This window comes from Eumetopias jubatus, unplaced genomic scaffold (assembly GCF_037043125.1).
Source record: "Eumetopias jubatus isolate StellerSeaLion01/CBP00866 unplaced genomic scaffold, mEumJub1_p1.0 scaffold_5, whole genome shotgun sequence".
Classification (NCBI taxonomy): Eukaryota; Metazoa; Chordata; class Mammalia; order Carnivora; family Otariidae; genus Eumetopias; species Eumetopias jubatus.
Window position 1 is genome coordinate 88,246,368 of NW_028274811.1, and position 16,429 is coordinate 88,262,796.

Consider the following 16,429-nt stretch of genomic DNA (forward strand, 5'->3'; position numbering starts at 1 on the left):
AACACCATTCAATGTGAAATTGGACGGGAAGGACCGTAAAAACGCAACCCCATTTCAGCGGCAGCGTAAGCTCTTAAAACTTTTGACAAGATTTGAGAAGGAATTTGACGCTTTCGTAGATCCTCTCGCGAGAGCAGAGGTTCTAACGCCACGTCAGAAACTAGAGACGCTGGCGCGGAGCGACAGATGCCGGAACAAACGATCGGCGAAAAGCCACCGACGCGTAGGCGCGCCGGTGGGCAGGACTTCCGCCGGAAGCCGGAGCCGTCCGCGAAATCTCAGAACCGAATTCCGGCTGGTCGTTCCCCGGGAGGTCTTGGGTGGGCTCTGTGCGGGCCTGGGTGAAGATGGCTTGTGCCGCCGCTCGGTCCCCGGCCGATCAGGACAGGTGGGTCCTGAGAAGGGGTGCTGCGCCGCCCTCCCCATCCCTGAGAAAGGCTGGAGGGTGGAGCTTGGCTCCGGCCCCAGGCTCCGGGCCTCTTCCCAGGTGTTGGTTCCTCCGGGTGGCCGCCAGCGCCAGGCTTTCCGTAGTGTCCCCGAAATTCCGACTCTAGATAGCTCACTCTGCCTGCACCTGAGACAAAGGACTTTGGGTGCTACGTGGACGGGACATTAAATAACAGACTCACAAAGTGAGAAATGTGTTCTTTTCATTGTTACGTTCAGAAAGGCACGTTTGGGTTTTTCCAAGTCTGATACTTCTGATGGCGGGGTTTCTGTGAGCAGGGTCCACCCACAGGAACTTGATAGCCCACTATGTCTAAATGAACGGTGAAGGCATTGTTTTGGTTTGGTTTTAAACCTTCTCTAGTAAGTGATGTTGTTTTCCATCTAGGGTAGTAAACTAAAGTTTGCTTTTTAAGTAAGTTAAGTACAAGGGAGGCAATTTAAAGAAAAAAATATTAAGCAAGTAATAGGCGCGCTGGCGATCCTGATGATGAAAGAATGAATGAAATTTTGGCAATACTGCTCTAGTGATACTAGCTGTGCTTCCTTCTGTGGCAGGTTCATTTGTATCTATCCTGCTTATTTAAATAACAAGAAGACCATCGCGGAGGGGAGGCGAATCCCCATAAGTAAGGTAGGGTTTGCCTGTTGTTTTTTAAACCAAGGTTATGACAGTCTTGCCCTTAATAAAGGAAATGAAACTATGGCATTATATGATATTATATAATTCAACTCCAGAATGGAATTAAACAAGACTTGAGAATTTATTTTTTTTAAGATTTGTGTATTTGAGAGAGAGTAAGAGCGGGGCAGAGATGGGGGGAGAGGGAGAGAGAGAGAGAATCCCAAGCCGACTCCCCATTGAACGGCTGCATCCCACCACCCCGGAGATCTTGAGCTGAGCTGAAATCGAGAGTCCGACTCTTGGGCGCCTGGGTGGCTCAGTCGGTTGAGCATTTGTCTTTGGTTCGGGTCATGATCCCAGGGTCCTGGGATCGAGTTCCGCATTGGGCTCCCTGCCCTGCAGGGAGCCTGCTTCTTCCTCTCCCTCTGCCTCTCTCTCTCAATCTGTCTCTCATGAATAAATAAAATCTTAAAAAAAAAAAAAAAAGTCTGATTATTAACAGACTGAACCACCCAGGTGTGCCAAGACTTCCAGAGAATTTAGATGTGTTGAGTTCTATAGTTTATGTCCATTATCTTTTTTTTTTTTGAGGGGTAAAGTTTAAAATTAATACTTCTAAAAAGTAGGTGTTATAGTTTGAAAAAATATGATTTCTCCCTCGTGCTGTTTGGGAAAATTCAAGTTCTCAGTTGGCGTGGTGGCTTGTTTGGAAAGTGCCTAATGCCAAGTGAAGGGTCTTTGTAGCTTTTTATTTATTTATTAATTTTTAAGATTTTATTTATTTGACAGAGACATAGCAAGAGAGGGAACACAAGCAGGGGGAGTGGGAGAGGGAGAAGCAGGCTTCCCGCAGAGCAGGGAGCCCGATGCAGGGCTTGATCCCAGGACCCTGGGATCATGACCTGCGCCGAAGGCAGACACTTAACAACTGAGCCACCCAGGTGCCCCTATAGCTTTTTATTTTCAAAATTGATGTCATATTCTGTTTTTTAAGAGTTACTTATATTTTGTAATCTTAACAACAGATTCAAGGTAACTTGGCCTAAAGCAGTGCATTATTTTTGTGTTATTTAATGTCTCCCATTTTGGTGTTTAAATATATCTAAAGGAAAGTCTCCTCTGCCGTCCCAGGGTGAAAGAGACGACCAAAGCACTCATTCAGGAAAATGCCTGACATCAAACCACTGTGACAGAGGCCTCTGGTAGCAAGCTCACATAACTTGGAGAATAACTGAATTGTTTCTAATTTTATTGGTGTACAGCATACACACAGAAATATACTTAAGTCTTAAGTGTCTATCTTGATTAACTTTTACAAACAAGAGTACACATGGGTAACCAAGCAACCAAATTAAAAAAGAAAGCTCGATCAGCAGGCAGGAAGATTCCTTTGTCTCCTCACAGTCACTTCTTCCCCCACCACGTACTCACACACAAGGATAACCGTATCCTGACTTCCAACGCAATACATTACTTTTGCTTGTTTTTAAACTTTATTTAAAAGGCATTATACACTATGTACTTTTGTATCTGTCTTTTTTCACTGAACTGTAAGCTTTAATTTATTCACATCTGTTAGCGTAGTTTGTTAATTCTCATTGCTCTGTAGCAGGGTTTCTGAACAGCAGCACCATTGACATTTTGAGCCAGATAATTCTTTGTTATCAGGGCTGGTGTGTGCATTTTAGGTTGTTTAGCAGCATCTTTAGCCTCTACCCACGAGATACCAGTGCCTTACCTGACTCCTGTGACAATTAGAAATGTCTCCTAACATTGCTAAATGTCATGGGGCAGAATTTCCTTGCTGAAAACCACTGCTCTGTTGTATTGAATTGTATAAATATATCACAGTCCATCCTACTGTTTATGGATAATTGGGTTGTTCCTAGTTTGAGGCTATTATATATATTACTTGTCAACATTCTTGAGTTTTTCTTCTAGGAAACATATTTTTTTTTAAAGATTTTTTAATTTATTTATTTGACAGAAAGACAGTGAGAGAGGGAACACAAGCAGGGGGAGTGGGAGAGGGAGAAGCAGGCTTCCTGCCGAGCAAGGAGCCCGTTGCAGGGCTCCATCCCAGGACCCTGGGATCATGACCTGAACCGAAGGCAGACACTTAACGACTGAGCCACCCAGGTGCCCCATAGGAAACATATTTTTGCATTGTTCTTGGGTATGTACGTAGAAGTGGAATTGCAGAGCCATAAAGAATGCATATGTTTAGCTTTAGTGGATACTACCAAACAATTTTCTAAAGTGGTTGTATCTATAATAGTTGTTTAGTCAGTATTCATTGAGCACCTACTATGTTCCAAGCATCATTCCAGATACTTGGGAATATACAGATAAACAGAACAGTCCCTGCCTTTGTGAAGTGTATGTTCTCTTGAAAGGGAGATGGACACATAAGTATGAATCAGTGTTTTCCCTGTACTTTTAAAAATTACAGGGGAAACAACCATACCTAGTGACAAAGGAAATCTAAGGTTTTGATAACTGTTGTCATCCTCATATTTGAAATGATATACACAACAATATAGTAGTATCCGCTGAAGGTAAGCTGTTTAGTGTTTTTGTTTTTAACTGTTCAGGCTGTTGAAAATCCTACAGCTACTGAGATTCAAGATGTGTGCTCAGCAGTTGGACTTAATGTATTCCTTGAGGTAAGAGGTGGTTCTTTCTTCACTGTTTTTCCTACTCAATCTCATTGATGTAACAACTTTTTAAAGCCTGTTTTTTTGTGTGTGTTTTTTTGTTTTTTGTGTTAGAAAAATAAAATGTACTCTAGAGAGTGGAATCGTGATGTTCAGTACAGGGGCAGAGTCCGGGTCCAGCTCAAACAGGAAGATGGCAGCCTCTGTCTCGTACAGTTCCCATCACGTAAGCTTTTTAAAAAAATGAACAAATAAAGTTTGGCAACAGGGTATTCCTTTACTCTGCAAAAAACATTCTAAAACCGACCCCTTTGAAAGGTAAAAATGATAATTTGCATTCTGCAGATGAATTTAGGAAAGGACTACTGCTGAGGAAGAGAGGAAAACAGTGGTTCTCACGTCTTTTAAGCTAGGGACCTCTGAGAATGTGATGCAACCTAATCACTTCTCCAAAAAATTTGTTTGTGAATTTCTTATAAACCTCTGGAAGTCTGTCATTATTCTCAGGTTAAGAGTGGAGAATTATTGAGTGGTCAGATGTTAATTGCCATTTCAGATCCTAGAGGCCTTTGAAGCCTGTTAATAATTTCTATCATTAATCTAAAAGCCATACTGAGTGAAAACAGCAAAAGAAATGCATAGTGTGGTACCACTTTGGTACATTTAAATACAAAATGTTACTGTTTATTGATGTATATGTAATATTGTTTATTGATATTACATATGTAAATTTTATTTGATGGACTGAAGAAAATCCCAGTCTTAAAATAGTAGGTAACCTAATGATGAGCAGGGGGTGGGGAGTGGGGACACAGGAATGGTGGTCAGAGAAGACTAACATTATCTCTAGTGTTTTATTTCTTAAAAAAACAACAGTAATCAAATATCAGTATTGCAAAATAATTCTGGGTTTGGGGAATATGCATTTTTTTTGCACATGATTCTTTTCTAAATTCTTTATTTCTAAAAACTATAATTTTTTAAATGGAACTGTTATTTTTCTCTTGTCACAATAATCTCAAGCTGGCAACTAGATGGTATTTATTTATTTATTTGTCAGAAAGAGAGAGAGAGCACAAGCAGGGGGAATGGCAGGCAGAGGGAGAAGCAGGCTTCCCGCTGAGCAGGGAGCCCAATGCGGGGCTCATTCCCAGGACCCTGAGATCGTGACCTGAGCCAAGGCAGACACTCAACCAACAGCCACCCAGTGTCCCCTAAATTAAAATACATTGGTTTTTCTTTTTTTTTTTTTAAGATTTTATTTATTCATTATGTCAGAGTGAGAGAGCACAAGCAGGGGGAACAGCAGGCAGAGGGAGAAGCAGGCTCCCAGCTGAGCAAGGAGCCTGGTGTGGGACTCGATCCCAGTACCCTGGGATCATGACCTGAGCCGAAGGCAGACGCTTAACTGACTGAACCACCCAGGCATCCCTAGATTGGTTTTTCTATGCTAAAACCTGTCCAGATTGGTAGATATTTCTAGAAACAAGATTTTGACTCTGGAGTAACAGGTAGTATGTTACAGTGTATTTCTTCTCTTGGACATCTTCCTTTACTATTTCTTAAAAGTCAAAAGACTTGGAACCTGGATGGCTCAGTTGGTTAAGCATCTTCCTTTAGCTCAGGTCATGATCCTAGGATCCTGGGATCGATCCCTGTCTCAGGCTTCCTGGTTAGGGGGGAGTCTGCTTCTCTCTCTCCCTCTGCCCCTCTCCCCCACTTGTGCTCACTCTCGCTCTCTCACTCTCTATCTCAAATAAATAAATAAAATCTCAAAAAAAAAAGACAAAAGACAAAAAAAAATCAAGAGACAAAAAACTTTTAACTTGACCAGTAAATAAACTAAGTAAAAATTACAGTTGAAAAATGTTGCTCCCAGGCGCCTGGGTGGCTCAGTCGTTAAGCATCTGCCTTCGGCTCAGATCATGATCCCAGGGCCCTGGGATCAAGTCCCACATCAGGCTCCTTGCTCCGCGGGAAGCCTGCTTCTCCCTCTCCCACTGCCCCTGCTTGTGTTCCCTCTCTCACTGTGTCTCTCTCTGTCAAATAAATAAATAAAATCTTAAAAAAAAAAATGTTGCTCCCAGTTTCCAATAAGAAAAAAGTAAGAAAGTAAAAAGGCAAAAACTGAGGGGCTCCGTGTGTTGAAAGTAGCTACTAGATCTGGAGGCGGTAGTTAGTGCACAGAGCAGGGTACCTGTACACATTAAATCATCTGGGCATATGAGTAACATCTTTTGTAGCTTGATAACATTGGTTTTTTGTTATGAGATTGAGCGGCCCTGTGTTTCTTTAGCTTAAGATACAATGATATCCTGACTCTGTTTCCAGATTGTTGTATTTAGACTTACTCTCCTTTGATCTTCAGGTCAATTACAGAACCAGGACCAAAATTTATGTTTCAATTAAAGTGTTTTAAGTTTTGATTTTGTTCAGTTAAATATTTGAGTATTGTTCTTAGCACATTTTCTCCAGGAAAGCGCCTACTTGAGTAAGTCATGTCTTCGTAGTGTTTTTTTGGGGTTTTTTTTTTTTTTAAATCCTTGTCATTTTCCTGATGTGATTTTCAAGTTAATGAGCTTGTCTGTCTTATTCCTTAGATTATACACTAAGCCTAACTTCTTGTTCCTAGGTAAGTCAGTAATGTTGTATGTAGCAGAAATGATACCCAAACTAAAAACAAGGACACAAAAAACAGGAGGTGGTGACCAAAGTCTTCAGCAAGGAGAAGGAAGTAAAAAAGGGAAAGGAAAGAAGAAGAAGTGACCGGATGTGAGAGTCAATCAAGTCTGGTACTACTGTGATAGAGAATGAAGGCTTCTAATTTATATCTCGGAGAAACGGAAGCTTATTATTTGCATCATTTAACCGAACTATGGACATCTCTGCCTCCCATTTTCAGCATCAGAGTTGACAGTGAAGTAAATATACATCAGAAGTTTGCATCTAGCTTTTATGTAGTATAAAAGAAAATTTTTTTGCCTTTCAACACAGAGTTTTTGTGGAAGAAAGAAGGATATTTTTAAATGGACAGTGGACTCTACCATAAGTTACTTGAAATCCTCTATCTGTCCTGTGTGTAAATATGTTTCAGATAAATGAGTTTAATTAAAGATTTGAAATACACATTTTCTTCAGCATTTAAGTTAAATAAAATTTGACTTTTGTGGCTTTTGCTCCTTTTCTTATGAACTAAGTAATGCTAGCAGAGGAGATTAAGTGAATAAAATGGGTAGTGGAAGCTTAGTGTGAGCTTAAAACTAGAAGAAAATAGTTAAATCCTCTTGGACTCTATTGATCATATTATTTTAATCAATTATTGTAATTGTTCAATTACTAGTTTTTTGATGTATGGAAAGTCCTGGACGTTAAGCTTTAGATTTGCTTATTTTGTAGGCTTAAGAGCATTATTTTAATTGGAGTTCTAAAATTACCCATGCTTGGGGCACCTGGGTGGCTCAGTCGTTTGAGCGTCTGCCTTTGGCTCGGGTCATGATCCCAGGGTCCTGGGATCGGGCCCCGCGTCGGGCTCCCTGCTCAGCAGGAAGCCTGCTTCTCCCTCTCTCTCTGCCTGCCACTCTACTTGTGCTCTCTCTCTGTCAAATAAATAAATAAAAGCTTAAAAAATAAATAAAATAACCCATGCTTTGACACCTTGAGATGTACTTTTTTTCAAGAAACTAAATTGGATTGAAGATTCTGACTTTATTCCAAAGCACTGTTTCTGAAAGTGGTAATTTTGTGTAAGATTTAAGAGAATCCCTATCCAGCCATTTATTTTTGTCTACTGAGCATCATTTGGGGAACTGCCTTCTCTGACTCCATATGCTTCTGGAAGGATTATTATAGGACTGCCTCTTGACCACAGTGTTGACCCAAGCCAGGCCAATGGTTTATTTCTCGGGACAAATCTGGAACAGAAGCACAGACGTAAAGATGCTGGGAGCTAAGACATACAATGGTCTGCAAATTTGAGTTATCCAAGTCCTGTTCTTGTGGCCTGGTTTGGCTCTTCTGTGAATTCTATCAACTGTGCTTTATATCCTTCTAGTAAATCCCATTTTCTTTAAGTTTTTATTACTTGAGATAAATTCCACTTGATTACAAAATAAGTGAACCCAGCATTTCAGAGCTTTAAGTGGACTTAAAACACCGAAGCTGTATGAAGATGATCCATGGATGTGCAGAAAGAAGTATTAGAATCTTCACTTTTTTCTCTCATAATTTCTGTTAACATGTCCTAGAGTGAACATAATGGTATAACAGTTTATATATTTGACTTATAAGTAAATATTGGGGCAGCATATGCAAAACAAGATTCAGAGCAACCCTCTGGGAAAATGTATCGGTTAGGAATGTGTGTAACAAAACAATGAGGAACTTAATCAGGAATAATTTTTTTCCTTTAACATGAAGTCCAAAAGTTATTACAGGTGTTAGTTCAGCTTCTCAGTGACACTCTTTTTTATCTTTCCATTCCACTATCCATGGTTTCTAACACCTCTGGGATTGTCTGAAGCTTATAAAAGGGCTGATAGAACGTCGAATGTCACATCAGAGTTCAGGGTAGAATGAAGAGATAGCTGTGCCAGCCACTTCTGTCCCCACTTGAAAGCTCAAGGGGCGCCTGGGTGGCTCAGTCGTTAAGTGTCTGCCTTTGGCTTGGGTCATGATCCCAGGGTCCTGGGATAGAGCCCCACATCGGGCTTCTTGCTCCGCGGGAAGCCTGCTTCTCTCCCACTCCCCCTGCTTGTGTTCCCTCTGTCGCTGTGTCTCTCTCTGTCAAGTAAATAAAATCTTTAAAAGAAAAAAAAGGAAAGCTCAAGATTTCTCAAAATCCCTCCCAGCCAACTTTCATTTAAGTCTCCTTGTCGAGTACTGTGGCTCATGTCCATTTTCAGCTACATGAGAGGCTAGGAAAGTGACTATATAGCTTTCTCAGTAATGAGAATAGAGTCAGCCAAAGACAAAAGTTGACACTGGATATTGGGGCAGTCAACTTAAATAATTTGTCACAGAAAGATGACCAGAGTCTAAAATTACTTTGGTTATGGGGCAATAAAGATTGTCAGAAAAGGTTTCAGAACTCTTGCTGTAACATTGTATTGCTGTTTCTTCACATTGTTGCAATCAGTGCATAACTGAACCTTTCTTTGTCAATCAAGTAGAAAATAGAATCTTTTCTAGTGAGCAAGACTGAGCACTTATTCATATGTTGAAGTGCAATTTGTATTTATTTCAGTGATTGCTGTTTACATCCTTTGCCCCCTTTTTAAGGACTTTATTATTATCAGTGTTACATATAATTTAAAGAGCTAGCTAGTTTTAATAGTTTCAGTTTTTTTAAACCTTTTTTTTGTTGGTTTTTGTTTTTTTATTTTTTATTTTTTTAAAGATTTTATTTATTTATTTGAGAGAGAGAATGAGAGAGAGAGAGCACGAGAGGGAAGAGGGCCAGAGGGAGAAGCAGACTCCCCACTGAGCAGGGAGCCCGATGTGGGACTCGATCCTGGGACTCCAGGATCATGACCTGAGTCGAAGGCAGTCGCTTAACCAACTGAGCCACCCAGGCTCCCAACAGTTTCAGTTTTAAGCATTAATTTTAATCTCTAGAAGAGGACGATTTAGTTTTCCTTCCTTTACCCCCAACATATGCTTCCCATCCTCCCTCCTACCAATATATTTCTTGATTTTAATCACTATTCATAGTTTACTATCCTATATTTCATTCATAGCTGAACCATGTATTTTGCTACCCAAAAGTGTGGTCAGGGGTCTAGCAGCACTGGTCTCCCCTGGGAGCTTCTGAAAAATGCAGAAACTCTGGCCCAGCCCAGAATGTAAAAGATCCCCAAGGTATTCTTACGCATATTAAAGTGAGAAACACTGAATTATGTTATTGTTATTTTTGTTTTCTGGATTTGTGTGTTTCTCAGAGCTAATTTTTTTTTATTTGCTTAGGGTTTTGAATATCACTAACTCAACCACAAATTATCAGTTGTCAAAATGTCCTTTCAAAAAGTTTGTTTTGGGGCATCTGGGTAGTGCAGTCGGTTAAGCATCTCACTCTTGATCTCAGCTCAGGTCATGATCTCAGGGTTGTGGGATCAAGCCCAGAGTCAGGCTGTGCACTCAGCATGGAGTCTGCTTGAGATCTCACTCTCCCTCTGCCCCTCCCTCTTGTGCCCTCTCTCTAAAATAAATCTTTAAAAGAAGTTTGTTCAGGGCGCCTGGGTGGCTCAGTTGGTTGAGCGACTGCCTTCGGCTCGGGTCATGATCCTGGAGTCCCGGGATCGAGTCCCACGTCGGGCTCCCTGCTCAGCGGGGAGTCTGCTTCTCCCTCTGACCCTCTTCCCTCTCGTGCTCTCTATCTCTCATCCTCTCTCAAATAAATAAATAAAATCTTTAAAAAAATAAAATAAGTTTGTTCAAGGGTGCCTGGGTGGCTCAGTCCATTGGGCATCTGACTCTTGATTTCAGTGCAGGTCTTGATTTCAGGGTCTTGAGTTCAAGCCCCGTGTTGGGCTCTGTGCTGGGCATGGAGCTAAGTAAGTATGTATGTAAGTACATAAGTAAGTTTGTTCACATCAGATAGTTTAATGTCATCTTTTTAAAGAAGTCTCTTCTGGAGCCTTTTACCTTCTCTACTTATAACCCTTTAGGCCTCGTGCACAGCTACACTGTATACATGGTCCTCTGACTAATGTTATAGCTGCAGGGAAGTCCAAGCCATGGTAGTTCATGTGTTTTTTTGTTTTTGTTTTTTTAGTTTATTTGAGAGAGACAGCATGAGAGCACAAGCGGGGGAGGAAGGGCAGAAGGAGAAGCAGATTCCCCGCTGAGCAGGGAGCCCTGTGTGGGGCTTAGTCCCAGGACCCCGGGATCATGACCTGAGCCGAAGGCAGACGCTTAACCGACTGAGCCACCCAGGAGCCCCAGTTCATGATCCTTTGTCACCCACAATTTTCTTGTTGAAACTCACCACATCTCAGAATTCTAAAATATCACAATAGTGTGCTCTGTGTGGGCCCTTTTTTGTCTGTTGTGCTGGGTACCTAATGGGCCCTTTCAATTTGGAAACTTGTGTTCTTCGGTTCTGGGAATTTTCTTGAAAATTTCATCGATGGTTTTTCTACCCTTTCTGACCTTGGAACTCCTTATTTGGATATTGGATGTGCTGGACTGGTTCTCAAGTTTTCTCATCTTCTTTTCCTCTTATTTCTGTTTCTTTGCCTTTATGTTCTATTTCGAATTCCTTAGCTCTGTCTTCCAACCCCTCTGTTGAACTTTTCATTTTTCTTGTATTTTCAACTTCTCCAAGCTCTCTTGTCATCTGAATATTTCCTTTTCCTACCATTCTTTTTTTTTTTTTAAGATTTTTATTTATGTATTTGAGAAAGAACACGAGCTGGGGGGGAAGCCGAGGTGGAGGGAGACAGAGAGAATCTCTCAAGCCGACTCCACACACCGAGCACAGAGCCAACACGGGGCTCAATCCCACAACCCTGAGATCATGACCTGAGTCAAAACCAAGAGACGCTCAACCGACTGAGCCACCCAGGCACCCTGCATTCTGTTCTTAATTCATAAGTGTCATTCTTATTTCTCAGGGGATATGGTTTATATATTTTTTGCTTCCAATTTCCTTTTTGGTTTGTTTTTATTTTGATCCCTGATATGTTACGTGGCTTTCCTTAGATTGATGGCTTTTTAAGAGTAAAAAAACCCATAAAAGTTGATTGGAAGTTCTAGGCACTTAAGAAGGGCTTGCAGACTGTTTCACTAAAGGGATATCTGGCTCAAATATCCTTTTAGGGGAGATTTCCAAGATCAGAAATGTTTTAGGCTGATCTGTTCCCTAGAGAGGAGTTCAACAAGATTCCAGGAGGATAAAGGTCTAGGAGCCCAGGGGGGAAGGTGGCGTGAGAGAAATGGGTCTCAGCGTTGAGTCACTCAATCCTGTTTTGCTTTTTTATTTTTAAAGACTTTATTTGAGAGAGAGAGACAGAGATAGTGAGAGAGCACATGGGAGGAAAGAGAGAGGGAGAAGCAGGCTCTCCGCTGAGCAAGGAGCCCGATGGGCAACTCGATCCCAGGACCCTGGAATCACGACCTGAGCTGAAGGCAGACAGACGCTTAACGGACTGAGCCACGCAGGTGCCCCTCAGTCCTGTTTTTAATACAACTTCCCTCCCTCAACTCCACCTGTGTCCTCTCCACTCTAAAGATCTTATTATCTCTGAAGGACAAACTGCCGGTCTTTCATTTGGAAGAAGATAAGGTATTTTTTCACCATTCCTTCTTTTTAGTTCCCTCCCAACATTAAGATTGCTCTTTGCAGTTATTTTGATATTGGGGGTGACTTTATAACGAAATTTCTATACCAAAGAGATGAGGTGTGGTAACATAATAATGTGCCCCCCGCCCAAAAAAAACCCTTGTGAATATTACCTTACATGGCAAAAGGCCTTGCAGATGTGATTAAGTATCTTCAGCTGGAGAGAGTAGCCTGGATTATCCAGGTGGACCCAATGTCATCAAAAGGAACCTCTGAAAGGGAAGCGAAGTTGGAGGACTAAAGGGCCACAGACCAATGAATGCAAGCGGCTTCCAGCTGAAAGAAGTAAGGAAAAGGATTCTCCCCTACGGTCTCCGGGAGGAATGCAGCCCTGCACACCCATTTGGGATGTCTATCTCCAGAACTGTAAGCTACTCAATTTATACTGTTTGAGCCACTACATTTGTGGCAAGGTGTTACTGCGGCATTAGGGAACGCACCCCTGGTGAACTAATGAGCTAAGACAAACTCTCTCCAGACTTTGGGATTCTTGACCTCACTAGTAGTTTCTATTTTCTCAACCCTAGATACATATTAGAATCACCCTAGAGTTGTTTTTTAAGATTTTATTTATTTATCTGACAGCGAGAGAGGGAACACAAACGGCAGAGGGAGAGGGAGAAGCAGGCTTCCCGCTGAGCAGGGAGCCCGATGCGGGGCTCGATCCCAGGACCCTGGGATCATGACCTGAGCCGAAGGCAGCCGCTTAACTGACTGAGCCACGCAGGCGCCCCAGAATCACCCTAGAGTTTTAAAAGCATACTGGTGCCTGGGTATCACAGTAGATTGTCAGAATTTCTGGTAGTGGAGGCAGATACCAGCATTTTTGGGAAAGCTTCTCAGGTAATTGTAATATGCAGCCAGATCTAAAATCCACTTGTATACTAAGTGTAAAGATAGCATTTACCTAACCCAGTGGTTTTACCTCAAAGTGTGGTTCCTGGACCATCAGCATCACCCAGGAATTTACTGGAAATGCAGATTTTTCAGTCCCACCCCAGACCTGTTGAATCAGACACTCTGGGGGATGAGACTAGCAATCTGTTTTAACAGTCCCCTCCCCCCAAGAGAAAATCCAATACACACTTAAGTTTGAAAACCAGTGATCTAACCAAAGAATCTCCTTATTGCTCTTAATCCTCTATGTTTATGTTATAGATTTTATAAGCCAATATTGTAGTAAAGAGCCAGAAAAACGTTTAAGGTCATTCTCAAATATATTTACTTTCCTACTGCACTACATAGAACTTAGTATCTGATGGCTAAGGATGTGAACTCTTACTCCAGACACCATGATTCTAGGTAGACAGACATGTAAAAGCAGATGTAGAAGACACAGCTGACCAAAACACACCCTCCAGAAGCAGATTATTTTTAATAAGATTCTCAAGTTCTTCCTTGGTCTCTTTAAAGTACGGAGTAATTTGGAGGCACATACAAGTGTTTACTGTGTCAAAATATACTTAGAGGCAACCAAATTCTCTGAGACTGTGTAACATGATAGGCGGTAGAAAGCAGTTGAGGTTTCCTTTAAACCTAATTATTGCTAGAAACTTTTCACCACTGGTATGTTCTCCTTCGGGGGTCTTCCTCTGACAGGTCGTGGTCACCAGGGGAAAGCCTCAGGCCAGGTGAGGAATGGGGCTATAAAAAGTAGTGTTTCAGGTTCATTTATCTGGATTTACTTCAGACTTCACTTAAATGATTCTAGATTTGTTTAAAGCCCCCAAAATAAAATGAAACAACAGTTTAATGGGATAACAGAATTTTATTTACATCCATTTCCATGTAATATATCACATCTTCAGGACGGGCGGTGACCTATTTAAGAGCTATGCTCATTCTCTTCAGGCTATGGATAGAAGCCTCTCAGAGTAGCAGTAACTATTGGTCTGAAAGCTTTCAAGTAGGGAGAGAATTGTGGAGATTCTTTGACTTTACTTACCCCTAAATCACCATTCATATGCAAATAAATGCTTGTCTTCTAGCTAGATACTGGCTCAATTAGTTTTCCAAATACTCTAGCCATGGCAATATGTTCTTTGGGAAATCTAAACTGAGACAGAATTGCTCAACTCACTCATTAACTTCTCCTGTCATTAACATGTACACTTTGACTGCCAAAATAGTAACTTATATTTCTTACAGAATGCACTACAGGAAAAAGCTAAAAGGACAAAAAATTTGCATTCAGAATATATTTTCTTACTATTGTAGTTTTTAAACTGATATCAGCCTGTAAGTAGTTATGAGCAATAGTAGCATTTATGTTTCCCCATCTTGCCTGATATTTTGTATACTGAAAGTTATATATTCTGTATACTAACAATCTGATTTTATATATTCTGTATGATAGAAGTTGCTGATTTTCATTCTTCTGCCACCAAGAAAAGTGTAATTTACTATGGGGAAACAGATTTAAATACTCCTAGAGGTACTTTTTTTTTTTTTAAATCTAAGGCTTGATTTTACTCCCAATAACCATTAATTGCTTGTTTTCTAGAAGTTTTTCTTTTCTTGAAGTTTAATAAAATGCCTTATGATTACCACGGTTTCACCAGGAAAAAATAAATACCCTAATCTATATTATAATATTTAGGTGATAGTGTCCCTAATTCTGGATATCTTTGATATTTTTTACATCATGAGATTTCATTATGGTCTTAACTGTTATCCAAAAGACACTAATCCTCTCTTTCTCCCTTAAGAGGTATTTTACAGGCCGGATATTTAAACTTGTTTTCATTTTGTTACACTCAGTTTTGTTTTAGTCAGTGTAATCTAATTCGGAAGGATCCTAGCAGTATGGTTGGTGTGAAGCTCGGGTTTTCTCGTTCAGACGAGTTGTCGAGCTTCCTTTTAAAGCAGCCTAATCAAGCTGGAAACCTTAATTTTAACTTTTTGTTCTGTACTTAAACTATGTAGTTATCTGCAGTTTATCAAAATGAAATATAAAGATGAAGGCATTTAAATGGACCACAAATGATTCTGACTTGTAAACTGGGGAGGCCTCTTGTGTTTGACATTAAACACCAGAGAAAGAAGGTGAAGGCAGTTTGATTTCACTGCCAACCAGATAATAGGTTGTATCATCCTTCATTCTCCTAGAATTGCTCTTAGAGCCTGGTGTCATCATTAGCATGTAACTGCTAATGATACAAATGAGAACATACATGTAATCAAAGGTGGGCAAGTCTAGAGATTCCTTAAACTGGTTAAAAAAAAAAAAAAGACTAGGTAAAAAAACAAGACTAAACCAACATGTTACTCAGCTCTGACGGAGAAACCAGGGATGGTTTCCATTATAGCATCTTAAAAACAGACAAATCTAAAGCTTATAAACAATTTTTTAAAAGGCCACAAGACAAGAGTACTGGTTCTACAGGGATTTGGGAGCTGTGTATTACTGGTGTGTGGGTACCTTTCCCCATTTATCACTAAAGTGACTGCTTTACAGAGCTATTCTGGTATTCAGCTGCTGCAGTGTTAGAACAACAGAGCTATTCTGGTATTCAGCTGCTGCAGTGTTAGAACAACCAGGCCAGCCCCCATTCAACCTCACTGATCACTTAACTATTCATTGGAAATATCAGCATTAATTTTCTGAAGCCTTACTTAACAGATCACACCAGCACACTGAAACCTTTAGCTTTTGGCAGGTGCTCCCTATGAGCATTATACATGTCACAGTCAGTAACATTTCCCTACATATATGTATGCACAAATATCTTAAAAACATTTAATACAAAATTGTACATTACATGAAGTAGAACCTTAAAGATTATCTTAAAATGTAAGTACAGAGAAAATGCATGCAGAGAGAGCCTGCTGAAGTACAAAGCCTATGGGATATATAATTTCAAGTTTGCATTTCCTGCAGGATGGTAACATTATCTTTTCCCACCCAGAGGCAAAATATATTTTCCAAAAATTTGGACACTGCCCATTGCATTAAATTTAAGTGCTCCCTGTATATATAGACAATAAAAGTAAGCAAAACAAAACAAAACAAAAAAACCAACACATTCCTCTTTTTAATATATCAAAAGTGTTTCCAAGGCAACATTATTAAAATGATTATACCACAGTCCCTAATATAATACCAAGCGCTAATAGGAAGGTACAGTGAGGGCAGAAAGGTTTCATCCAGTCAGTGGTTTAGGTGCTCTTCTTTTCTTCACCGAGTAAATTCACTGCTGCTTTCTTGGCTGTGAAGAGGAAAGAATATTGTGTCAAGGCAACTTGCAATACAGGCTCTGTGCCTAATGTAGTGACTAGACAGCAACTTGGATGACTCCTGTTCAGACAAGAGCACTGAGGCTTGCGGCTGGGCTAAGAGTTTCCAGGAGATGAAGACACCTC

General features: G+C 40.6%; 2 protein-coding genes across 2 annotated transcripts in view; one reads left to right on the plus strand and one right to left on the minus strand.

Annotated features, from left to right (window-relative positions):
• The first annotated feature begins 251 nt into the window (after positions 1-251).
• On the plus strand, positions 252-7,382 carry SRP19 (signal recognition particle 19). The gene is made up of 5 exons (XM_028102791.2): positions 252-388; positions 1,006-1,081; positions 3,667-3,738; positions 3,844-3,955; positions 6,362-7,382. Exons 1-5 carry the CDS (start codon positions 348-350, stop codon positions 6,493-6,495), a joined length of 435 nt encoding a protein of 144 aa, XP_027958592.1. The 5' UTR covers positions 252-347; the 3' UTR covers positions 6,496-7,382.
• Positions 7,383-13,815: 6,433 nt separating this feature from the next.
• The window catches only part of REEP5 (receptor accessory protein 5), a 42,722-nt gene continuing 40,108 nt past the window's right edge, over positions 13,816-16,429 (minus strand). Inside the window, exon 5 of the mRNA XM_028102693.2 lies at positions 13,816-16,275. Within this exon, the coding sequence (XP_027958494.1) occupies positions 16,226-16,275 (50 nt within the window). The 3' untranslated portion in view covers positions 13,816-16,225. The remainder of the gene's footprint in view (positions 16,276-16,429) is intronic.

Bases quoted from the DNA above. Each gene is read 5' to 3' on its own strand.
- SRP19 (XM_028102791.2), top strand. From the start codon at position 348: ATGGCTTGTGCCGCCGCTCGGTCCCCGGCCGATCAGGACAG. The intron at 1,082-3,666 runs GTAGGGTTTGCC...TTAACTGTTCAG, and splicing joins GGCGAATCCCCATAAGTAAG to GCTGTTGAAAATCCTACAGC. The intron at 3,956-6,361 runs GTAAGCTTTTTA...TCTTGTTCCTAG, and splicing joins TCTCGTACAGTTCCCATCAC to GTAAGTCAGTAATGTTGTAT.